The 26,593-nt window shown below is 42.2% G+C and overlaps 1 protein-coding gene across 1 annotated transcript; it reads left to right on the top strand.

Moving 5' to 3' along the window:
• Positions 1-6,525: 6,525 nt before the first annotated feature.
• Positions 6,526-21,011, top strand: HTR3A (5-hydroxytryptamine receptor 3A). Its single transcript, XM_032964328.2, has 8 exons — positions 6,526-6,660; positions 7,187-7,231; positions 8,562-8,671; positions 9,619-9,788; positions 10,386-10,543; positions 11,329-11,539; positions 15,913-16,134; positions 17,238-21,011. The coding sequence occupies exons 1-8, from the start codon at positions 6,637-6,639 to the stop codon at positions 17,516-17,518; spliced, it is 1,221 nt and encodes a 406-aa protein (XP_032820219.2). The 5' UTR covers positions 6,526-6,636; the 3' UTR covers positions 17,519-21,011.
• Positions 21,012-26,593: the final 5,582 nt, after the last annotated feature.

The raw sequence follows: 26,593 nt of genomic DNA on the forward strand, positions 1-26,593 counted from the left end.
CCGGCGTTTAAAATCTACCAGTTGTTAGCGATGACTCAGACGCAACAGCAGAGGGCGCTGTTTAAGCCGCAGGCAGCTTTATTGAAAAATGCGTAGAAATAATTCCCGGTTTTTTTTCTGTTTGAGGTTTGTTCCTTCTTGGATTCTACACCTGCCGTCTGGAGTACTCTTACTTCCACTTGAACTTTGTGCAGTTGAGACCCTGCCCCGTGTTCAATTGGAAGACTCAAGACCCATTTGTTTTCATGTGCGTGAAGCTAACATTTTTTTGTTTTAAAACCCCCGTTGTATTTGTATGTTGTTAAACTTTTTTTTCACATCGTGCGGGGGGAGGACAACTGACTAAACACAGAAAGCGGTTCTAAAGAAATTAGTTTTAAATATCGAAATGAGCTGTTGAAGCTTCTGGAGATGTGATTGCAATTTAGGCGCGATTTAAATGTAAATTGTGTCGTATATCCAAAATATTTTTGTTTATTTAATGTACTGCGGTGTAAGGGGCCGTCCATAAATGACGTCACGCGATTTTGGACGATTTATAAACCCCCCCCCCTTCGTCACACGGCGTCACAAAAAGTCAGACCCCCCCCCCTCAAATATGACGTCACAAAGCTCTGCCCCCCCCCCAAAAAATATATATATAACACATGCTTCAAATCGCTTTAAACTATTGTAATTGTAGTGCGTATTTAATGTGGCGCTGCACTCTGATGTTGTAGGAGAAAACATTTATTAAAAAGTCTATTTAATCAAGTAGAAGGTGTTGTATATATTTATTTAAAGTTGCGCATTTTGATGTGACGTCACATTTCTCACCCCCCCCCCCCCTTCGTCACACATCGTCACAAATGTATGACCCTCCCTAGGTGCGTGACGTCATTTATGGACGGCCCCTAATTGTAATGCCCAAAATAAGGATTCAAGATAATTCTGCAGCATACTGAACTTACATCAGTGAAACATTTGGCAATGATTTCATCATTTTATAAATCAATACAATTTATGTTTTTTTTACCTCTTTAAAGTGAATAATTCGTTTTCAGTTACCCTTGATGTAATGTCTTCTCAGCAAAGTTACACTTTAGCTGCAACTTCCTCTGTCTAATAGTATTTAAAAGCACTTGCAGGAGGTAAGTATGGATTGAATATTCAATAGTAATCAGATAATCGGTCCTCATTGCTCACAAAAATCCATTCGTCGTTTGGTCCGCATCCTGTCTTGTCATATAAAATTACTTAGATTGAGCCGACGTGAACGTCTATTTTTATGTAATTCTATTACTTGAGCGTGGCAATTATTTACATTTGCGTGAAGTGTACTTCGTTTCATTAATTTGGTTCTATCAACTTCAATTTTATGTTTAGATTTTATCCACAATTCTTTCCCCCCCCCCACATTTTTGGTGCGTAGCTGTGGTCAAGTCTATTCAAGCCTACGGAAGTCGACACAAGTACAGAGCTACCGTGTTTTACCAAGTCCTAACGTACTCAAACTTAAGATCAGTTTGTCTACACGCCCAACGCTTGTTTACAAGTCCACCGTCAGCCCTATATTTCCTAAAAGTTGACCACATCCTTTATAAACGTGTTCCTTACATGTCCGGCCCGTTTTATAAATCCACTGCAAGATGATGGCAGCCCATGTGATGCAGGCAGTGAAGGGTTTTTTTGTTTGTTTGTTATAATCATACTTCACCACGCTGGTCAGTGAGGATTGGTCAAGTTGCGTGGTGGTGGGCAAGCGGTAAGGAGGAGGGCATTACAGAACAATGCATGTTGCTGCAGTGCCGACTGCTGGCCAGGAGGCCTACCGCACCAGGCTCTATGCTAGTGTTGTAGGTGTGCTATAGAAATACAATACATACGGTGGCGTGATGTTACCTTCCTCGTCGGGTATGCAGAATGTCTGGGGGTTTATTCCGACCCTGAAGCCTGCTGTATGTAGGAATTTGCGTGTCTCTCTCCCCGTGGATTTTTTTTTATCTGTGTCCTCCGGTTTCTTTTACCCTCCACATTTCGAAACACGCGTTTAGAGTATTTGCCTGCGATACATTTACGCATGATGATAAGCCACTTCGTTGAGCTATCGTTTGTGGCCAGGTCGCTTCTCAAAAAGAGTTATGTAGCTCAGCGGGCCTTGCCTGGTGAAATAAAAAATTGTAGTCTTTAAAGAAATGCTTCTGAGGTCTAATGCCGGGTGATTTGGTCATAGGCTTCAATTCTATACTCGTCCATTATTGTTGGTCAAGTTTCTGGAACGTTTGTTAATCTCATCGGAGTTTGGTGAAATAAGGATTGCTGGAGGAATTGTGAAAGAAATATCCTTCCTAAATGACGTACAATTTGCCAGAATGTTCACAGTAAAATGAACATGTGGGGGCACACGTGGTTTCAATTGCTGTTATATGTAAAATTTTAATTGTGTGTTTTTTAATCCATATGCATTAATAGTAGTACTAACCAGTTTTAAGAGTACATACCATACAGACTATGGTATATTAGTTTATTACAAACAGATATCGCAACAAAAAGTGGCAATTGTGGATGGGAATTGCAGTCTGGCTTAGCGATTATTCAGCTATTGTATTGTTTATTCATCTTGCTAAACCACTGTAATATGAGATCACAAAACTTAAAAACAATCAAGAGTAGGGAGGTATTCAGTTGCATCTAATTTTAGGTTATTGACTTGGTGATAATTGAGTGCAAAGTGAGTCATTTAATGTTCTACGTTTTAGGGAATAACACATTTTCGAATGATTGCATAATGAGGAAGATTGATCCGGGCCAACGTATAAGTGCATTTTTGGATTTTAAGTCATTTAATGTTTTGGCCAAATTAAATGATACAAAGAAGCCTTTTTTTAATACTCTCATGAACTGTAATGTAATAATTTTTAACAACCAACAAAATTGTGACTGAAGCCTTACTGTCCATCAAGATGTTTGTCCAGGCGTCTTCAAATGTTTGGTCATACAGTTGCTGTATTTTATCACGTGGGAAGACACTGGAATGCCCATAGACTCAGAACGATCAGGAAAATAATAATGCAACAAAGTATGAAAGAATACGTTTTTTTCTTGAAAATATTGCTGTACTACAGGGTTTACCAGTTACGAAAGATGAAAAAACATTATTTGGTGGCGGAAGTGGGTATGAATACCTGACCATTTTTTTTCTCTAGCGACCAAATTCTCCGAAGTGTGCGACAGGAGAATGCTGAAAATTTGGTGTTTTTAGATGGAAAGAAGGCACGCGTTTGGGATTTTGTGAGCACGGATTTGAGGTACCAAAGCACGCCTGTGCCTCAAGGCCCATTTCATCAGGCTCTACCTCAGCGCCATCTCTACAATCATCCAACAAGCCCACTTCCAAGTTGCTGTATGATGTGTACTATGCCACGCGTGCTAGTGGACAATTTATCAGCTTGCATTTTAGTTTGTGCTTATTGCTAATGTTCATCGGTGATGTATCATCGTCTGGTATGCAGGAGTTCGTAGGTTCGATCCCGACCCTGACGTCCTGTATATATGGAGTTTGCGTGTCTCCCCGCGGTCGCGTGGATTTTTCTCCAGGTCCTCCGGTTTTTCCCTCCACATTCAGGATCATGCGTTTAGAGCAGGGGTCCCCAATCCCCGAGCCACGGACCAGTACCGGTCCGTGGCCCGTTATGAACCGAGCCGCACAGCAGGAGGTGAGAGCGGTGAGTCCGCGCGTTGCCCGCCCCCATTATTTTATTATTCGCCACTTCCGTCCGCGCCTCTTTCCCGCACTGCGCACTCGTCTCAGTCACAGTTTTGGTAAGCCCACAAGCTCTAACCCCTAGTAGCCAAAATTAGTAAAACACAAACGTCGCTGGAGAGGTTCTTTGCGAAGGGGGTTGACCCAATGATGAACCCACCCCCCCCGGTCCTTGAAAAAATTGTCTTCCACGAAACCGGTCCCTGGTGCCGAAAAGGTTGGGGACCGCTGGTTTAGAGTATTTGGCTGCTATAAATCTGCACGTAATAAGCCACTTCGCTGAGCTATAATTGGTTGCCAAGTCGCTTCTGAAAAATATCTATATAGCTCAGTGGGCCTTACCTGGTAACATTAAAAAAAAATAGTTTGAATGGGTATATTACAGCCCCTGCAGTGTTAACATTGAGCAAGTCTATGAGCTCATTGCAATATATTGGCAATATTGATCAAAAGTTTCCGAATATATACCTGTCCATTATTGATGCGCTTTGAACAATGTAATTTTCCTTCCATCATTAGGTGTAAGTGACTGAGTGCTCGCATTTCTAAATAATCTTATTACATTTAATTAGATTTGCACAGTCATGCATTACTAAAGTTTCTTTTTTGAGACTTTTAGTTTTATGCAAGGACACTCAACACGGATAGAGATATGTACGGTAATAATTACATTTGGCTCGGTTTGACGAGTACCCAGGTCATGTACACATGACGGCTATAATGGTATACTTTGAACTGCTTTTAGCCCTCAGGTTAAAAGATTAATAACACATATTTTCCAAAACTTCAATGGTGGTATTTCATCTTTTGAAACGATACTTGTTTATTCTTATTCCAATGTTTAAGTAAATGCATACACACATTGTATTTATTTCCCACTGCACAATATACATTTCTGACATCAGTGAACATACTGTTTTCTAATTAACACTTTAAAATGGGCTTCAAATTTAAATCACGACATGAAAACAAAATTAACAATCCATGCTGCATAAAGTGCTGTTCTTGGATCTCAATAAACACGTGTATTTTAAAATGTAAATACAGATCGTGGTAATTTACATCCATTCCTAAATGCACTGCTGGATGAAGGCCTTGACAATGCTTCGCTGTTCATTGGATGGAATGGTCATACTTCACCACGCCGGTCAGTGTGGATTGGTAAAGAAGGGGAGCCAACCAGTGGTACAGGTTCAAATATCGCACTATATGGCATGGCAGGGAGTCAAACTCAGAATGTTGGGTTAATAGCACAACACAGTGCGCTAACGCCTGCGCTCACCAGCATTTATTTATTAATGCCACGTTAATTTAAGTCGCTCCACTTAATATTGTGATGATTACATTCTGTTAATGCCTTCTTATTTTTTTCTCCTGCTTAATTTAGAAATGCAGTAAACAAAGCCCGAGGCCCCGAGTTACTTGTGATTGTGTTATTTGAGAAGAAGTCAATATTGGACTCGGATTACACCACCGATATAAGCTGCTTAGATGTCCCAAAAAACAGAGGAGTCGATGAACCTTCATATATGCCATGCAAAGTTACCCATTGTGTACCACAACGTTTTCAAAAATATATACCTAAAATAGTGTTTTGATTTTTTTTTAAATTGCAATCAACATTTGTTTTACTTTAAAGTTGCTGTATGGTCTTCAGTAAAGATTTCTTTCACCAAAATGAGGATACATAGGTTGTTGACATTGTCAGCGGTGGTCTTGGGTGGACTGATGTTTTTAAAGCACGGAGGTAAGGTGAATGTTTCCAAACGTAATTACTTAACCGCTGATGTTATATGCCTAAAATTACCTTACTCTATACTAGACTTTGCCTATATAAATGTTGACTATAATTAATTGAAATTACAGTCAAATAGTTATTGTTTAAATGAGAATTGAACTGGTGTAATTTCCCTGGCGAGTCTCTTCATTTGACAACTCCTGTTGATTTCCCCACAATATAGTACTGCACTTAATTTATCAACCGCGGAATTATGGGCTGGGTCAACCACCAACCAGGATTTGAGAGCTTCTGGGCTCACAGGGTACTCCAAAATAAATGATGGCACAATCATCTAGAAATGAGCTGCTCACTCTAGCCCAGAGCCACCTGGCTGTTTTTTTAATATATATTTCAGAGGTGTGTGTTTAAAGTTAATTCATTTAGGAGGGTTTCCATTTTTGGTGGAATATAATTTTCCTTTAAAAAAAATATATATATACAAATAAGTTAGCAGGATGGAGGATCGGGAGACAGTGACCAAGGGAGGATCAGGAGGAGCGTTACTCCTGCAGGTTAGACGGGATCCGGACTCAGAGGAGTGTAAAAATAAAAATGCTCGCTAAGTCCGACTCTTGAGTTTTCATTTGATTTATGTCCGGTGTGTTTTGGTTATCCCTTCCCTCTTACTTAAAAAAAGGTTACCATTTCTCCCTTCGGTGGGATCCTGTTTGGTATGGGGCAGCGAGTCCGTTCTCCATCTTTCCATATCCGCTGCTTTTCATAACCGTTTTGGCTTCATGTTCACGGCGGTGTGTACGTGCGTCATAACGTGATGTATGGTGCCCGCACATTGCCTTAAACAAATTTTTTCGTATGTATATGCGTTAATTACAATGCAGTGCTCTGAAATAGATTTTGAACATGCCAAGTCGGGTGACGCGAGCGCGAGGTGTTTCATTTAAAACTTCACCTCTTCCTGCTTTTAAAAGAGCGCGCAGCGCAACGCGCTCTAAGGAACCTCGCCCGAAACCCGTCTTGTTTTGCAGCGCACTCGACGAACGCGCACAAAAAGACGCCGCTGAGGAACTTGTCTTCACGCTTGTCCTCTGGATACGACAAAGGCGTGCGGCCGGTTAAAAACTGGCGACAACCTATCATTGTTGCGATCGATGTGATGCTGTACGCGATACTCAATGTGGTAAGTACCGGCTGGACCTCTTCAGTGCAAACGGAACAAATATCGTGTTTGAACATAGATGCCGCTTCAGGGCAAACGGTGTCAAACTTGCACGCAACGTGGTGCTGCTTGTAACCGCATCGCAGGACGAATCAGTGCTCATCTGTACACACATTATAGTGCGGAAAAATGCGTATTCTCTACAAACACTGTGGCACAGTAGTGACCACTAATCATCGTAATGCCCTATGCTTCTGCAACCACACAAGTGCTTAAATATTCGTGCCCGTATTCGCAGTTAATTTAGTGCATTGGCAGCATATGCCAGGGGTACACAAGAGTGGCACCACCAGTGTAAAACCACCCAGCATAATGATCCGCAACATTTTGTATGCGTAATTAAAGCATTGCATTTCTACAGGGCACCTGCAGTTTGTTTTGTGTCGGCAGTTCGGTATTTTTTCATACTAAATCTTGCTTCGAGTACAGCGTGTGGTCTGTAATAATACTTGCCAAAGTGACAGTTGTTTTTTTTTTTCCCCATCAGGATGAGAAAAACCAAGTGCTTACAGCGTATATCTGGTATCGACAGGTACATTCGACTATTGAGTGGTGTTTTCTTTATTTGGTATTCATAATCATCAACCGTGATCTAGCCCATGTCGAATACCTCCCAAAATCGTTGCAGTCGTTGATGGTTCCGCATTTCACAATCCATCTTACTGTCATGCATCAGCTGATCCTGTAGCTTCATCCGCGTGAGTAGTCATCGTCCCTGTTGGATGTGTTCCCTCCTTCAGTTGCCATTCCGTCACCAGTCTTGTCCACTGGTCCTTATCTGTACTCGCGAAGTGTCCCTCATCAAATTCTTTGGATCTTTCGGTAAAGTCATGTAAATAGGTTAAGAAATAATCATAAAATATTAATAAAAACGACGACGTTTCGATCGCAACACAAGCGACAGTCATCAGGTGTAAAAAGGTGGGAGGAGCCTAACCAAGTCTACATTTCTAACCAAGTCTACATTTATTGACGGTCAAGATGCCGTCTTTAATTGGAATGTGTTCACGTGTTTCCCTCTCTGTTCCTGAATGTAACTCCCAGCAAGTATCTGTCTATGCTTAGTTGCATGTTTATAAAAAATATATATCCATATTCTTGGTTCTTTCGGTAAAGTCACGTAGAAGGGAATTTTATTGTTTTATAATTTTATTTTTCTTATTATTTTATTGTTTCCCTTCTACATGACTTTACCAAAACAACCAAGAATATGAATCCCTGCAGTCACGAAAGCTTTAAATCAAAAATTATCCATGTTCTTTGCCAGAGTCCATGGTTCCAATCCATGTCATGACAGGTTACATATATAAATGTTGGGAGTAGATTTTGTCCTCGTAACATAATAATGCATATTTGAAGCTCCTGAAATCTGATATATATTCAAACTTGAATACAAAACTATATACGTAAGCTTGTACGGCACTTGAGTTACAGTTCAGATTTGTGCCGATGCATGGAAAGGCTGTAGGGTATTAAGAGTGCTATCCTCTTAAAAAATACATGAATGACCCTTGCGTGCCGTTCCGGCCTTCATAGGTGACCGCTAACAGCACTTGCCCCAACAGTCTGTTCAGGCTATACGGGGGAATTTTTGTCTATGAATTCACCTGTGGTATTGCTTAGCAATGATCACTATTACTAGGCATTTGCATGGGAAAACTTAAGAGCAGATGGTGGGATGCTGTGAGGGCAGATCTTGGAGGTCACCACGTGTCTACTGTGCAGCAGCAGCAGCAGCTGCCGGATCTGGCAGAGGGTAAAACCGAGTTGGTAGCGAGGTGCGGTGGCACCAGCGGCTTAGGCCACGATGGCGTCTCGTCCTGGATCTATTGTTTGACTCCTATATTTGTTATCCATTGCAGCGGTGGACTGATGAGTTCCTACAATGGGACCCTGTTCAGTATGACGGCATTGAGCAAATATCAATTCCCACGAACAACATCTGGGTTCCTGATATTATGATAAGCGAGTTGTAAGTAGAATTATATACACACATTCCACATGGTGAAATCGTGGTACATCCTAAGAGCACTGATTTCATTTCGCGCATTCCAAGAAAATGTTTTAATAAAATTGTGCACAGTAGTCTCTCGATTATCCACGTGCTGTTTATGCGATTTGCGGATTAATCGTGCATCTGACATTTTGACATCTATTGATAACTCATAAATTTTCCCTGAAGCCCAAATTAATAATCTAAAAACAGTTATACATTGTTATTATTGGAAATGTGTATTACAAGTCACGTGCTTAAACTGAATAAATATGTTGCTCCAGTTCATCCGAAATCCACGTGATCACCTCTACAGTACAGTAGTTGCATATCTTTACAACAGTGGGCGGAGTTTGATTTTTCTTGGCGTGGCTCTCTTTCCACTTAGGAGGCCGAGTCTTCTGCGTGGGAGTGGGAAAGTGTTATCACTGGGCACACGTTTTTGGCAAAGAGATCCGCGGAAAATTTATATTTTTGGATTATCCTCGATTTTGAATTATCCACGGCCGTCCTCCCGTCAACTGTAGTAACTTTCACCGGTACTTTGTTCAAATGGAAACCGCGTGTTTTTTTCGGGTTGGGCTAAGTGTTAATGGCTGAAAAATCTAAACATATATATAGGACTGCAGAGCCTGGGCAATGGTTGGCACCAGCTCCCTGCCTTCAAGCCGTGTCTCTGTTTCCTAAAAAAATGTGCATGAACAATAACGCTATATAACACTAAACTAGACATTGAGCCGTTTGCATTCCATTCTCTATTCCCAAGGATGCCCGCAGTAGTGCGTGCTAAAATCTCAAGGAAATATATGCTCAACCGGCTGTCTAACCTGTAACATTAAAGCGGCTATAAAATGTACGTGTTTCCGTATACCGTGACCGTTTTTTTTAACGTTGTCTGTGTGTGTGTGTATGATGTTTCAATACAGCGTGGATGTGGGGAAGTCGCCTGATATCGGATATGTCTATCTAAGTTATAATGGAACGGTAATGAATTACAAACCACTGCAGGTGGTGTCCGCGTGCAGCCTGGATATCTACAGCTTCCCTTTTGATGTGCAGAATTGCACTCTGACCTTTACCAGCTGGCTTCACACGTGTAAGCGCTGCTCACCGGTTTGAAAAAAAAGTTCCGTGCACCCATTGACTCGCAGATTTGTTAACAAGCCACTCCACCGGCGCAACTCAACATGACTTCATTCATTTATCCCATTGATTTTGCAGTGTGTATCGAGCAGAAACAAATGACAGGGTGTTATTACATTTTTTTTTCTCATGCACTGATGGGCAATTGCTGCCGAGTCCATTATTCGTTGGTAAAAAAAAATGAACAAACTGCACTAAGATTCGATCAGTGAAATCATTTGATGAGGGGTAAAATGTGGAGTTTTTATCCTATTTGACTCGGCTCATCATGCCTCCGTGGTTGATAAAAACGAGTACCACTTTGTGGGGAAGTCAACAGCGGTTGTAAACTAGGGATGAGCACTGTTCTCAAATCACTTTGACTTTTTGAGAAGAACATGTTTTGTTGGAGTACACTATGCACGACCACTTTGACTTCAACACTTAACATTATGTTTGTATGTACGCACGCTGAACTTATTTTTCGCACTGTGCATAACCAATCGCGCTAATCGGAGGTGTGGATGATTTGTATGATTTCATTTCAACTGCTACTTTTTTTTTCACCTAGCCAATGACATTAACTTAACCCTGTGGAGGACCACTGAGGAAATTAAAGAAGACAAGTCCATCTTTTTAAACTTTGGAGAATGGGAGTTAATATCTGTTCCCAATGAGTTACTCCACCCTCTGTATGGTGAAAACCGCTTCTCCGAGTTGAAAATTTACGTGAGTCTTCCCCTTTTGCTTTGTTCCTAGAAATTAAGCATCATTTTGGGGGTAGGGGGGGGGGGGTGCTCCTGTGGTGGTGCAATGGTCAGCACGCTGAATATGCAATCCAGAGGGTCACCGTTGTTCGATTTGGTGCAAGTTTACTAAACTACCTCACCCCCGCCACACCGCCTCTGTCCACCCGGCAGTAGAAATGTGTGCACCACAGTTCGTAGCCCAGCAAGGTCGAGTGTGGTGGGGTAAAGTGTGAGTATTTCCCACCTCTTCCAAGACTTCCGGCCAGCGTGGGAAAGTAGGCCAGCCACCGTCTACAGCGTCCTCTAGTGGAGGCCCCTAAGCGAGCAATTACAATGCCTCTGGCACCTCTTACTCATCTGAGCTTCAGCAGGACCAGTCCATACTTAAGTAAATAAAGATCGCCTGGCTATTTAATCTTGACTTAAAGCTTTCGTGACTGCAGGAATTCATATCCTTTGGGGTTTTTCGGTAAAGTCACGTAGATAGGTTTCAAAGAAAATAACAAAAAAAAACTTTGATGTTTCAATCGCAACACAGGCGTCCTTCAACTTCCAGATCTTACTATTGAGGACCGCTTGTGTTGCGATTGAAACGTCGTAGTTTTTTTTGTTATTTTCTTTGAACCTATCTACGTGACTTTACCAAAAGACCCAAAGAATAGCTATTTAATATTACCTTTGTAACTCTCATTTCTTTGTCGATATTGACAACGACAATAACAAAACCCTCTTTATTATCCTCCAATTTTTTTTGCACTGTTGCAGGTGGTTATACGCAGACGGCCTCTGTTTTATGTGGTCAACCTGATCATGCCGAGTGCTTTCCTGATGGTGATGGACATCGCTGGCTTCTACCTGCCGCCAGACAGCGGAGAGAGGGTCTCCTTTAAGATTACACTCCTTCTGGGCTACTCAGTGTTTCTTATCGTAGTCCAAGACACGCTGCCGGCCACTCCGATTGGGACGCCACTCATAGGTACCCGCGTGTGTATTATTATCGACGTGTCATCACTTTTGTTGTTCACCGAGAGCAGGGTTTCTTCAACCAACACAAGGGGAGGCATTTCTTTTTTTAGAATTCTGTAAAGAAATTATACAATGTTGCACGTGGTGAATGCGAGACAGCAGTCCTTCGTAAAAAAAAAGTCACAAAGCGGTCCTTCAAGAGCTGCATGCGGCTCTGAAGCCACAGGTTACCGCCCTCTGCAGATAATAAACTGGACTTCCATGGTGAACTGGACTGCCATAGTGAACTGGACTTCCATGGTGAACCGGACTTCCATGGTGAACTGGACTTCCATGGTGAACCGGATTGCAATGGTGAACTGGACTTCCATGGTGCTTAGAACTGGACTGCAATGGTGAACTGGACTTCCATGGTGAACCGGACTTCCATGGTAAACCGGACTTCCATGGTGAACTGGACTTCCATGGTGAACTGGACTTCCATGGTGAGACTTCCATGGTGAACTGGACTGCCATGGTGAACTGGACTTCCATGGTGAACTGGACTGCAATGGTGAACTGGACTTCCATTGTGAACCGGACTTCCATGGTAAACTGGACTTCCATGGTGAACCGGACTTCCATGGTGAACTGGACTTCCATGGTAAACCGGACTTCCATGGTGAACCGGACTTCCATGGTAAACTGGACTTCCATGGTGAACTAGACTTCCATGGTGAACTGGACTGCAATGGTGAACTGGGTTGCCATGATAAACCGGACTTCCTTGATGAACCGGACTTCCATGGTGAACCGGACTTCCATGGTGAACCGGACTTCCATGGTGAACTGGACTTCCATGGTGAACTGGACTTCCATGGTGAACTGGACTGCCATGGTGAACTGGACTTCCATGGTGAACTGGACTTCCATGGTGAACTGGACTTCCATGGTGAACTGGACTTCCATGGTGAACTGGACTGCCATGGTGAACTGGACTTCCATGGTGAACTGGACTGCCATGGTGAACTGGACTGCCATGGTGAACCGGACTTCCATGGTAAACCGGACTTCCATGGTGAACTGGACTTCCATGGTGAACTGGACTTCCATGGTGAGACTTCCATGGTGAACTGGACTTCCATGGTGAACTGGACTTCCATGGTGAACTGGACTGCCATGGTGAACTGGACTTCCATGGTGAACTGGACTTCCATGGTGAACTGGACTGCCATGGTGAACTGGACTGCCATGGTGAACTGGACTGCCATGGTGAACTGGACTTCAATGGTCAGGGATCGGCAACCAAAATAACACCAAGAGCCGTTTTTTTCGATTTTTAAGAGCCGCACTGCAGCGCTTAAAGAGCCACATGCGGCTCCGGGAGCCGCAGGTTGCTGACCCCTGACCTAGACAATCAACGGTTGCTTTGCCCCCAATGAGACCTGTATTCTGAATGTGTCCAACATGTAACCACTCTACTCATTACAACAGGTGGCCAGGGCTGTTATCACGCTTTTTTTACATTTTGAATGTTCCTCTCCCCGTTTACATCACGCCATTAGGCACCCTGCTTGTGTGTTGTTTTAGGTACCATTTGGCATCCAGTTCGCGTAGTGTTTGCAGGCCTCCATCATTCTGTTTGTGACAGAATAATCCCCCATTTGTTTATTGTACAACAAAAAAAAACAGGTTGCAGTTGCAACCAGTACCGTTGCTCTACTCAGATAGCACATTCCACCGTGCCTCAGTCTGCGTGGTGGAATGAACCAAGGTGCGAAGGGCCGTGACGCAGCTAGGGCAGAACTCATCAATTACACTATTTCCCCCACAATTCGAAAACCTGAAATTTATACACACAGGCTGTGGAATTCGGCACCTTTGGGCATGGCCGTAAGCGCGACTGTGCTTAGACACAGATTCCTTCCACGTGTGCCTGAAACACTCCACCACCCCATCGAGCCTTCTTAGATCTTCCAGCTGGGGATGGCGTTGCTGGTTTCACGCCTGGCAGCATTTGTCTCCACGAGTGCTGATGTTTACACAACGCGGTACTCGTTTATGGCCAAGTCGACTTAGGGGAGGCCCAGAACCGATTAGCACCTCCGATTTGCACGGTTGGCTGCGTATGGTGCGAAAGAAGTTCAATTTGTTTCGCGACATGGGTCGTTAAGTGCTGTGGTCATTAAACGAGTATAGGAAACTAGCTTGTTAGCCCATCCTAGGACGGAAGCCGTAATATGGCAGTGGTTGTTGCACGCAACTATGTCATAAAACACCTGACGTAATGTCACAGTAGAACCACTGTATTTGTAGTGGGTTCTATTGAGGCGCACACTCGAACTGGAGGCAACACGTTTATTAACTAACACAACAGGTAACTCTGAACGTTAGCAGGATAACGGCATAGGGTGGTAACCACCGCTCCTAACTTATTCAAACACACGGGGGACACTATATTACCGGACCAGGACAGCTCAACACGCTGCCTGGCCCACTAGCGGAGACCCGATATCGAGGATCGTAGATGGTGGCTTCCTTCCCAGAGTTGACCCAGCAGAACAGCCACACTCCCTCCCGGGACTTGGTCAAGTTTTGACAGATATTTACTCAATGGATGGCCTCTAATAATACAGGCCCCAAGTGGCTTTTCTAAGCATATATTTCCCTTAAGGCAGGCACCGTACACGTGGTAGGGTGAGTGGTAGTGCCATCATAACACGTGTCCAGACGCCTCCGTCTTGAACCTGGCTGATGTCCATGACCGCACCCACCACGACGCCAAATTCACATGGAGTCCGCACCCCAGAGGAGGGCCTGACTCGAAGCCATGAACTCGGTGTTTAAAGCCTGGCCAATCGCCGACTGTGCAACGCTTATCGTTCGTGTACAAGTGTCGTGGATGTTCGCAGTCGCGTAAACACTGCAACGCTATCAGCCCACCACTTCATTGCAGTGTCTCTCAGGGGCAGCCGCTGTCGCCAATTGTTGAGGTCTTATGTAAGCGGTCGGCTTGAAAGGGTTTTTTTCGCTTTTACTTACAGCCTTTCTAACGAGGTGAATAATGAATAATCAAGGTTATTGTTATTTCAGAGTACTGTGCGGGTGTTCACGCAGTAAGTGGTCGTTGAATATAAATTTCGAATGTTGTTTTATCAGCTCGTGTCAGAATTTTAGAGGCGTCTACTGTACTGTGCTTTGATAGAAAAAAAAAGATGCTGCAGAAGTTCCCCTTTTGATGATCAGGGGTGTTTTTTTTGTGTTTCTCCACGGTTTTTAAGCAGGGGGTCTCTTGTATCGTTTCAACCCTTTGGTGTTGACACGCGTGCTTTCTGGAACTAGGAGAGGGAAGCAGAGACCATGACAAGGCATGCTAGCATTCATGCCGAGGACCTTGACGCATTCTTGACACTTTTGCAATTTCATGACTGAAGCTCGGCAGATTGCTTCGTGTTGCTGCTGCTGTCTGGAACCCCTTCCACAAATTTTAGGGAAGGTGAAGCCACGTGTGAAGCCACGCGTCGCTTCTGCTGCAGGGTGGCTCCTTATATGTGGTTGTGGTGGGGGGGGGGGTCATCACAGCGTTCTTCTGCTACTTGTGTCCAGAAATTCACGATTGTGTCTCGAGTGCGTGGCTGATGTAAATGATCACGATGTTTTGGAAAGGAACTTAGCATCAATGTAGTCAGGTCTGCTCATAATGCGACAAATCTGATAAACCGATATTTTAGATTTTGGACCCCCCAAAATTATTGGCCCGGACATTGATTGGTGTTTCTCATTGGGCAAGTCACCCAAAAGTTGTAAATTGCTTGAGGTGTTGTGTTGAATTCTTAACCTATGGCAAGTTGCATTTTTTATTGTGAAAATAACATAACAAAAGTGTTGAGAGCTCGCCTGCACTTTTCCCAGGGGGTACCCTGATGGCAGCTGTCTGCATGTAGGCATTCATCTACCAGTAAGGGGTCAATATATATACACAGATGTTTTCCTAGTTAAGTAAATTACGAGTAAGTTTTCAAGTTTAGCAAAAAGGATAAAGAGCACGGCCCTGTGTCTTCATCACGGGATCTTCAAAGTCCACTATGATTTAGATGGTGCGTATTGTACGATTAATAACCCAACAATTTTAATCGAAGCGGTCAATGGGTTGAACCACAAACCTCTGCAACCAGTAGCAAATGTATTACCGCTCAGCCATATCACCGCCCAAAAATATGCGATCATCAGTGAACAAAGTTATTCTGCTTCTGTGCAGCATGACACAAAATCCAACCTAATACCGGTAACTATTTTTACGTGTACTGTACATATATATTTCACTGGTTATGATGTTCAATCTATTATAATGTCTATGTCTCTCCCCCCCCCCCCCCCCTTCTCTCTCTCTCTCTCTCTGGACAGCGGTGTATTTTGTGGTGTGCATGGCTTTGCTTGTGATCAGTTTGATGGAGACCATCTTCATTGTGCGACTGGTCCATAAGCAGGATGTTCAGTCTCATGTGCCTCCCTGGCTTAAAAAGTGGCTTCTCTCCAGAGGTTCCGTCATTTTATGCAGAAAGCAAATTCCCTACCCACGCAGTGTCACCTTTCCCAACGATGGAGCCCAGAATGCCGCTGATAATGGTGAGGCCTTCCAAACGCACCCTGGCAATAACACGACACGTGATCATTATTACAGTACCAGTAGCAACTACAACAAATTAATGCATGAGGGCCTCCCCACGATGGATGACCGTGGGTTGCTTGACCATACTTCACCATGTTGGTCAGTGCAGGTTGGTGAAGGGGACATGCTTTGACGTGCCGAGGACCAGTTCAGATATCACTCCTCGCCACTCATGTCAACCATGGGCCTGGAATCAATAAATTAATGCATAAAATGGTGTTCTAAAAGTTATTAGACTGTGACCACATCATCCAGAATGCGCCCAATCCCTTCAGATCACTGAAGCTGAGCAGAGTTTGGGCTTCGATAGTGCTTGGGTACAGGTTGTTAGAGGCAGGCTGCATGGTAATCAGCTAGTGGGTAGTGCAGCAAAAATCTGTATTTTTATGCACTCAAGCCTATGCGCCCCACCTTCACCAATCAGAATTGACTAACATGGTGAAGTATGGTCAGGGAATAAAACATTTTTGTTTCTATATAAAAAAAAAATATTATTCTGGACAAATGGATGAGGTTATCGCCACAACATGCATGGTGTGGAAACCCTCATCCAGGAGTAGATGAAACAAGGCCTCTACAAGGGCAAGAATAAAACTCCAAACAAGACAAGTGTTTAATGTTTATTGTATTTAAACATGCTTGTTTACCCGGTGAAGTCTCACCGAGTCCTGCCGTGTTGTCGCAGTCGGGGGGGGGGGGGGGGGTAAATGTTCCAATGTGTCATTCCAATTGTGTAATTTGCAGATAATGTTTCAGCTTTGGGATATTTGAACAATACCAGTTACATCGTGTGTGTGTCTAGCTGTGGTAGGAAACCAGAGAACCTGGAGAAAATCCATGCAGGACAGGCGGAGAGACCACACAAACGCACTCCACACAGAAAGGCTCCCCTGAGTCAGGAATTTAACTGAGGCGCAAATATTTGTGCCTCAGTTGTCCAACTGGACGTCTGCGAGAAAAAAAGGCCTTAATTGTTCATCAGATGTCCCCAGGCAAAAATAAACATTCTGTTTCACGACTGTGCCATCCTGCCACCCGTTTGCCCCCTCGTGTCTGTCAGAGAACCCAAGTCCCTTTTTCCGCTGTGAGGAGAAGGTCTGCGAGCATGGAGGAGAGGGCCAAATGCCGACCAGCACCATACGTCGTGTCCTCAGGGAGATTTCGGGCCTCAGGAGGCATCTGGAGAAGCAGGAGGAGGAGAAGCAGGTGACTGGGGAGTGGCTGCAAGTAGGGCACGTCTTGGACAGCCTCCTCTTCCGGCTCTACCTGCTTGTGATCGTGATGTACACCCTCACCCTCGGAATTCTCTGGTCCATCTGGAGTTACTCCGAAACATTGTGAATGGTTTGAGTGACTGATGATTTAAGCTACACTGTTGGTCATGATATTACTTTGAAAGTCTCTTTTTCAACAGCGACAATAGCAAACACCCATAAGGTAACAAACATCTCAAAACGCAGTTCTTTAGCCTTGGGGGGACCCCTGATGGCAGCTGTCCCTGTGCAGCAGAATGTCAACACAGCACAAGCCTGAAAGTGGGCATGTCTGCCAGTATGGTGTAATGTTGGAAGCAATTTTACATATACAAGAAATCTAATGACATTTCTGGAAAGGAAACGAATTTATATTGTGTATTCTATAACATCAGTAATATTTCGGTAATATTTAAATTTTGACTAATTTGGACCTTGGTGCCAGCACAAAACATCAGAGGGATCTTCAACGTCCACCATGATGCAGATGGTGGACATTGTACAGTTTATGCTGTCACAGGTATTAACCTGGGGGTCCAGGTTTCTTGGACCACATATCTCTGCAATAGGCGGCAAACGCGCTACCGCGCAGCCTTGTAACAATTTACCTTCCATTGCGATCTATCAGGCTAAGCACTGGGCTGGTATGCACAGTAATTAAACATGATTAGCGATTTGTCACAGCGCCAGCTTGCATTTAGGAGCTGCAAAGTAAGGCTCGGGGATTCCATCACTGCTTGTAAGATGTGGTTGCCTGAGCTCATTCAGCAGGCTAACTAGATTTCATAGAACACAAAGGTGAAGCTGTGGCACGCATGACAGAAGAACAAATAAACATTATTGAATTACATTGGTTGCAAATGACCTTTGCAATCCACAAAACACGGTTAAAATTGGAGGCTTCTGGAGAGGAAAAACATTTTGAAGGTCGTCTCAAGATTGTCTTCATCATTAAGCATAAACAAGTGACCGTAATAATAGGAAGGAAAAAAAAACCGATCACATCACTGCGCTGTAACGGTAATACTCCACAAGTAGCGTAAACAACATGGTCGAGCAGTTGCACAGCGTTTGTCGAACTGCACTACGATACCAAGGATAAATATCAGGCCGTGACTCACATCAGTGGCGAGCTATATCTGAGCTGGTCCTGGGTACCACCTTATCGGTGCGAGATGTTAACTAAATCGCTTCGTATACAGGAGGTCGTGGGTTCGATCCCAACCCCGACGCCTGCTTTATATTTTGGAGTTTGCGTGCCTCTCTCCCCGTGGTCACGTGGATTTTTCTCCGGGTACTCCGGGTTTTCCCCTCCACATTAAACAAACAAAACCACGTCACGCGTTCCTAGTATTTGGCTGCGATAAACTTCCACGTTGAGAAACCACTTCGTTGAGCTATCATTTATGTCTAGGCCGCTTCTGGAAACGAGCTATATAGCTCAGTGGGCCTTTACCTGGTTTAAATAAAAAAAAATGTTTATCCCTTCACCAACCTGCGCTGGCCAGCGTGTTAAAGTATGGTCAAGCAATCCGCCACGACCGACCCGGCATGGGCAGGCGTTTAATCCAGAACGGTAGATTGACGAGAGGGCTGCAGATATTGCTTTTAAAGATAACAGACAGCATTGAGAATTTGAAAGTAGATTTTATGCATGCTAATTCTCCTAAGAAATGTGTGCTTTTGATCGGAATGCAGTGCCCTGTGAAAAAAAGTTATTTTTGTTGAACTTTAGCAAATACAATAAGACACCGTGATGTGAACATTGCTGAAGGGAAATTTCCCGTGATATTCGACATTGTATGACGAGACTAAGCAAACTGACTGGGCTGAGATTCAACAAGGAATGCATCAAAGTAAAATAAAGGTATGTATATTGTTATAATGTATGGGTGGTCGGAAAAAAACCGATGTTCTGCTTGAAATAAAAATAGCCGACTTAATACCTTTCTGCTGTTAGGCATTGTTAATGGTGATAATGATGTGTTTTTCAGCTTGCTCTACCACAAACTTGATTTTTTTTTATTGAAACTGGGCATTATATTTTCTGAAATAGTTTTATATTGTATATCATTAAATGAGATACATTCGTTGCAGTTAGACTCCCGAGTTTCATAAATTAAGAGTTTTGTGGGGATTAATGTAATTTTCAAATCACCATGCGTGCTATGGGAGATTTTTTTTGTTAGCAGACCCAAAAAATTGGTCGTGCTGTTACAACTATCCCATTGCAATAAAATAGTGTATCCTTAGCGAACATACATGTAAGTGTACATTTGCGCAGTGCCGAACGTAACGTTCACTCCCAGAGGGTCGAGTGGTAATATATGCTCATTTGATTTTACAAATAAAAAATAAAAACTCCCAGCTCATATTTTTTTCATCAGTGTTTACAGCCTCAAGCCATTCGTGGAGATTTCTGCAGTCTCCCCAAAGGACAACCACTGTTGACTTTCCCACAAAGTGGTACTCATGTTATCGATGCCAGAGAGATTATGGGCTGAATCAACCCCAGATCAGAATTTGAACTCGTAGCCTTTCCGATTGCTCACTGCTGGCTGTACCACCTGCTCAGATGATGTCCTTTAACTCAAATGTAATTGATTTGCATTTTAAGTGTGCTCTCTGACTAAGGGATTCTCTTTATTTACGTGTACAAATATGGAGGCAATGTCATACAATTGTTATAGCTTATCAAATATTGATGGATGGATAAATACTGTACACGATGTTGGATTGTGATTATGATTTTAAAAACCTTAATTTAAACGTATAGCTTCCCATCGAGGGAGTCCTTCTTTAGATGCGTTTATTGGAAATTCTATAAAGTTATCAAAGTAATTTCACTGTATCTTAGTTTAGCATGGTGCTTAATTAAATACAACTGCGTTGCTGGACAACATATCCCCATTTAAAATCTGGCATCTTGTAAAAATGACACCCAACCCTTAGATGTTACTGCCACCTATATGCAAGTTGTTGAATGGCAGCAGTTGCTGCCAGCCTGTCTTTGAATTCACAGTCTCTTAAAACTATTTTTTAAATGTTATTTTACCAGGTAAGGCTCACTGAGTTTCCAGCTTTTTTTTTCAGAAGCGACCTGGCCACAAATGTGGGAATTCATAGCGACTAAATACTCTAAACGCGTGTTATAAAATGTGGAGGGAAAACCCGGAGGCCCATGCGACCGCAGCGAGACAGACACGCAAACTCCAAATATAGAGCAGGCGTCACAGTTGGATTCAAACCCACGACCTCCTGCACACCAGGCGAGGTAGTTAACATCTCACCACCGTGGCGCCAATCCCCCCACTCCATCTGGCTTTTGTTACTAATTCCGTAGTCCTTTGTATTTCGTCATGTGACCTAATCCCCAACCATCTATTATTATTCATAATATTGGCTGTGAAAGCCCCTGTGTGTTCAGTTATAGTCCATGTAATCGTATTCGTATGTGTAATTAAAATAAATAGCATCAGCTTAATGAGTATTCACCGTGAGTAGTGCTGTTGAGTGCGAGTTTCTCGCCCATAGTTTATTTAATTCCTCAACGAGTTTCAATAAAAGTGAACATGACAGTTGTTTTTGTATGCATTATATTTTGAATGTTGCAGAGTGCTGTTTTGAATATAGTTGTTGTAATATCCCGGATGACCTTGCAACTTATATGTTTTCTTCTAACATGATTAGCAACGTGCCTCAAACTCTTGTCTTATTTTACAATATAAATAACACAACATGACATGACAAATAGGCCAAAGATAAGGGAACGCAGCCAACGTAATAGTACAAATGAACAAAAATATGACTGATTTTAATAATATATTACGGTAATATTATCGTTGCATTATTGAAGGATATACATATATAGTCTTCTCCATATTATAAACGACTTTTTTTTACCATGTATTTAAAACAAAGGTTAGAGAGCCATCTTAAAAATTAAGTAGGTGTGTGTGATCATATTTGTCCAATTTAATTGACAGGGAGCACAAGTTATGAGTGCATCTTATTTTCTGGACTTTCTTATAATCTGGGAATTATAGTAATTGTATAATGTGTACGTTCTTGCAGTGAGTGCTCAATATACAAATTTTTGCTTCCAGCTTGAAGTCATAAAACACATCATCCCCTTTGCAATATTTTTATGGGCAATTTAATATTTTGGATATTTAAACAGTCCATATGGTATATAATCTGTGATTAATTTAAAATTGATACTTGGGAAGGGTGAACAGATGGTGCCTCTGTACAGAGTGGCCCAAAAGTCAGGACACAGGGTTATTTCATTCATGTTAAATCACAGGGTTATTTAATTTATTTTAATACATTTTCAAACGGGCTTCCGTTAACATTAATGCATGCGTGAATTCTCTTTTCAAATTAATTCAAGAATTTTGTTTTTAAATATTGCAGCTGCCTTCTTTAGCGTACATAAGACTATTTGAACTCGTTCGTATTTCGTCACTTTTCTTTCCATTTTTAAATATCGTCTGAAAAGTAAGATGAAAACTAAATATAAATAATGATAATGGATAAAATATTAACTTAAATAATAAACAACATGTTTTAATGCTAATGTTCAAATACATTAAATAACCCTATGTGTCCTGACTTTTGGGATACCCTGTATACTGCACCGTGAATACTTAAATTGCTCATTGTCTTTTTCGGTAAAGTCACGTATGTAGAAATACAATAAAATTATATTGCAGTGAGTGCTCAATATACAAATTTTTGCTTCCAGCTTGAAGTCATAAAACACATTGTATTTCTACATACGTGACTTTACCGAAAAAGCCAATGAGTAATTTTATGCAGTCACGAAAGCTTTAATACTTAAATTGCTGTATTGACACACAGACACAAAACCCTTTGTGTCAGAAGCACTGACAATCCAGTGATATATTTAATGCACGATATTATCAGCCTCTATATTGTGTTATGTTGGTTTATTGATTTTCTGAAAAAGGTCAAATGTGAAGTGATATGATTTTTGCGAGACATTTTCGTGCAATGATGGGGATTTTGTTTTGGCTCCAGACTATAATCGCCTTAAAGATGTTCACAAATTATATTTGCAGCATTTTAAGGTTACCTCCGTTTTATGTATACACACGTGAATCCGTTTCAATGGCAACAGAGGCCTAATTCACAAGTATGCGATATCCAACTATTCATAATGTTGCATGTTGATATTTTTGCAAGAAAGTTAATCACACTGGAAAAAAAAAGCATTCCCCAGCTATGAATCTGTGCGATTACTTGTTGAATTGTCATAACAATGGTGCGTAGCCTGTAATAAAACTGAACACGTGTCGTGGTGGAAGCCACTGACCTGCCTGTGTACCATCTTACATGTGGCAAGATATCTGCTCCAGAATTCCAAATGGCTGTTCTCTTTTTTATTGTTTTATTTCATAGATCATTCATGTGACACTGATTGCAAATTCTCCTGCCGGTAATCACACGATTCAGATGCTGTACACTTGTTTAGCTCAGTCGTACCGTTAACTGGAATTCCAAGAAATGAGAGCAACAAAGGATGTCTCCATTAAATGAAAGAGGCATGTTAGAAAAGCCTTGAGAGATTGATTCTGGGAATTGCAACTGAGAGACAGAAAGGAGACCGCATGGATTTAAATATCAAGCAAAGATATGAGACGAATTGACTGCTAAGAAGAGTAAGTGGGCTTAGACAGGACACACTGCTCCTAGGGATGATGGCATATACTGTGGATGAGACGTTGGATGAAGATGCAGCCAAAGGAGGGAAACGAGTTAAAAATACACTGAAATCAGTTCTTGGGCAAGACTAAGATGGATTGAGGCATCACAGATCCATGAAAAATGGCATCCAAATATGAACACACAATTGCTGAAGATGGTTATTTGTTGGTTAGTCTATTGACTTCTGCTTCCTTGATTGGCAACGATTTACATTTGTTTGAGTACTGTACGCAGTGTACATATATACAGTGGTGCATATTTTGATTATAAATATTGAGAAGGTTTTCAGCGCTCTGAAATACAATTTCCATAAGGAGATTTAGCATCAGAGAATTTGAATAAGCGTATTAAAAATTAATCCCAAAATTAATACCAATGTTTTATTTTTATGTTAATTTACATGTACATGTAAATCATCGTACATGTGTAGTTTCCATGTATAATATGCATGTATAATTTACATGTATAATTTACATATGTAATTCCAGCAGGAATGTATATCTGAATGGCAACATCTGACATTATTGGCATTAATTGAATAGCCTTTAGGGAGCCATTGAGTATTATGATGAAAATTCAAATTTTATGCATTTACTGTACTTCAAATTTCTGGCAAGATGCTTTTACATTTTCTAATAAATTTACCTTTATTGGAGCAACCGATGCATGCAAATAATCTTGTACATTTATATTCTGAATACTCAAAATTAAATGCTCATTTCCCACTTGTTTATAAATACATATATAAATAAATAGGCTGCTCCTTGTCCACTTCCGGCTAGGTTCAGTACTTCCATGCCATTCGTTCATAGTGGCTGCTTGTCCATACTTCACCACGCTGGTCAGTGTAGTTTGGTGATGGTGAGGGACCAGGAATATTTCAAATGTTTATTCGTTTACCAAAGTGTCTCACTGTAACATTGCTTTGTATATATGTGATATCGCATAATCCTACAGTACATTTAACTTCACAATTCGATAGGGTAAAATAAATATAAAGTAAAAAACTTACATTGCATTACTTTTCAAAACTATTTAATTTTGTCAGTATAATAAGAGTGCACTCCTGCCTACGCTGTATGGTTCAGAAACACCGACATTCTAGATTTGAAGCTTTCGTGACTGCAAGGATCCATACTCTTTGGTTCTATTCGGTAAAGTCACGTAGGTAAAAAATTAAAACAACAAAAATCACGACGTTTCGGCCACAACACAAGCGGCCTTCATCAGGTGAAGGGACCAGCCTGTTTCGAAGACTGCACTGGAGTGAAACAGAGCCAAGCTCAGACTACGACCTTTAAGTTGTGTGAGAGGGATTAAGGTGCCTCGACAAAGGAATTAGCATAAAAATTAGCATTTGATTGGCGGACTTAGCATGATGAAAGGTGTAGCACACGGCAGGGCACCTTTAAGCTGTGTGAGAGGGATTAAGGTGCCTTGACAAAGGAATTAGCGAAAAAATTAGCATTTGATTGGCGGACTTATCATGATGAAAGGTGTAGCACAGTGATCGGCACCGGCAGTGCACCCGCCTGTGCTGCGAAAGTTTGAGGTACCACTACTTGAAAAAATATACTGTACCAATGAAAATCAGTTTAATGTTTGGTTTGATTTAGAAAATGACCCTACTAATAGCCTAACTATGAAAACCAACAAGATCATCACAAATTCGACCTCCCTAATTGAACCAACTAAACGTCCCTCCCTAAAACCTTCTGCCGCAAGATCCCCTAGATTCTATGGTCTTCCAAAGATTAATAAAGAAGGCACTCCACTACGACCCATCGTATCCACGATCAACTCCCCTACCTATAAGCTAGCACGTTTTCTGTTGGATACCTTGCTACCTTTCACTGGCAAGACCACCTCAGCAGTACTTAACTCAGCCCAATTGGTTTCTATGGTCAAAGACGTTGTACTGTCCCCTGACGATATCCTGTCAGCTTCGATGTCGTCTCCTTGCTCACCAAGGTCCCGGTACCTGATACCATTGAAATAATTGAAAATTTGGTACAACATGGACTAAACCCCGAGGTACCTACGCTGGTCAGGCACTGCCTCACCAACACCTACTTCACTTGGAATGGTTCCTTCTACAAGCAAAATGAGGGTACACCCATGGGTTCCCCCTTGTCACCAATGATAGCCAATGTTTTCATGGAGAAATTTGAATCGGACGCCATCCAGACTTCCACCCTCAGACCTTCCCTGTGGAAGAGATATGTGGATGACACTTTCGTCATTTGGCCACATGGCCTCCCAGCTCTGAACCTTTTCCTACACCACATCAATTCCAGACATCCCGCCATCAAATTCACAATGGAAGTGGAGAAAAATGGCAAGCTACCATTCTTGGATGTTCTGTTTGAGAGGAAACCTGATGGCTCATTGGAACATTCTGTCTACAGGAAACCCACCCACACAGATTCCTACTTGAAGCCTGATTCCCACCACCACCCAGCCCAAAATAATTATCTCATCAAAACTTTATACCATAGGGCTCATTGCATTTCGGACCAACACCACCTGACCAGTGAATTGAAACATGTACACCTGGCCCTCAAAAGGAATGGATACTCTGACCGTACCATCCGCCAAGCTGTTTCTCCCTCCATACAGAAACAACCACTTGATACTCCGGTCAAAACCATCACACTACAATATATAGCAGGCGTTACTAAAAAGATTTCCAAAATTCTAAACAAACACAAGATCCAGGTCCGGTTCAATACAGTACATAAAATTCGTGATCTGATCCCATCCGTGAAGGATGTCATTCCTGACTTACAGTACCCCGGGGTTTACAAATTGAGTTGTACCTGTGGTGATTGCTATATCGGGGAGACGAAACGACATGTCTGACCGAATTCGCGAGCACAAATCAGATTTGAAACACGGCAGAACGAATTCTTCTGCCGTGGCTGATCATTGTTACAACGCTGTGGGTGATCACGATATAATTTTCTCCGATACCAAGGTTCTTTGCAAATCCACGGGTTTTATCAGAGATTTGTTCACGAAGCAATTCAGATCTACAAACACAGACACAATTTCAACCATGAAGATGGTTTCAAATTAAGCAACCATTGGAAAGATGTTCTAAATCGAACCAAACATTAAACTAATTTTCATTGGTACAGTATATTTTTTCAAGTAGTGGTACCTCAAACTTTCGCAGCACAGGCGGGTGCACTGCCGGTGCCGATCACTGTGCTACACCTTTCATCATGATAAGTCCGCCAATCAAATGCTAATTTTTTCGCTAATTCCTTTGTCAAGGCACCTTAATCCCTCTCACACAGCTTAAAGGTGCCCTGCCGTGTGCTACACCTTTCATCATGCTAAGTCCGCCAATCAAATGCTAATTTTTATGCTAATTCCTTTGTCGAGGCACCTTAATCCCTCTCACACAACTTAAAGGTCGTAGTCTGAG

Source organism: Petromyzon marinus, chromosome 32, assembly GCF_048934315.1.
Source record: "Petromyzon marinus isolate PM22_M1 ecotype Great Lakes invasive population chromosome 32, UKy_Petmar_22M1.pri1.0, whole genome shotgun sequence".
NCBI classification, from domain to species: Eukaryota; Metazoa; Chordata; class Hyperoartia; order Petromyzontiformes; family Petromyzontidae; genus Petromyzon; species Petromyzon marinus.

Coding starts and splice junctions, on each gene's coding strand:
- HTR3A (XM_032964328.2), top strand. CDS start 6,637: ATGCTGTACGCGATACTCAATGTG. Junction 6,661..7,186: donor TGTACGCGATACTCAATGTG/GTAAGTACCGGC, acceptor TTTCCCCATCAG/GATGAGAAAAACCAAGTGCT. Junction 8,672..9,618: donor GATATTATGATAAGCGAGTT/GTAAGTAGAATT, acceptor GTTTCAATACAG/CGTGGATGTGGGGAAGTCGC.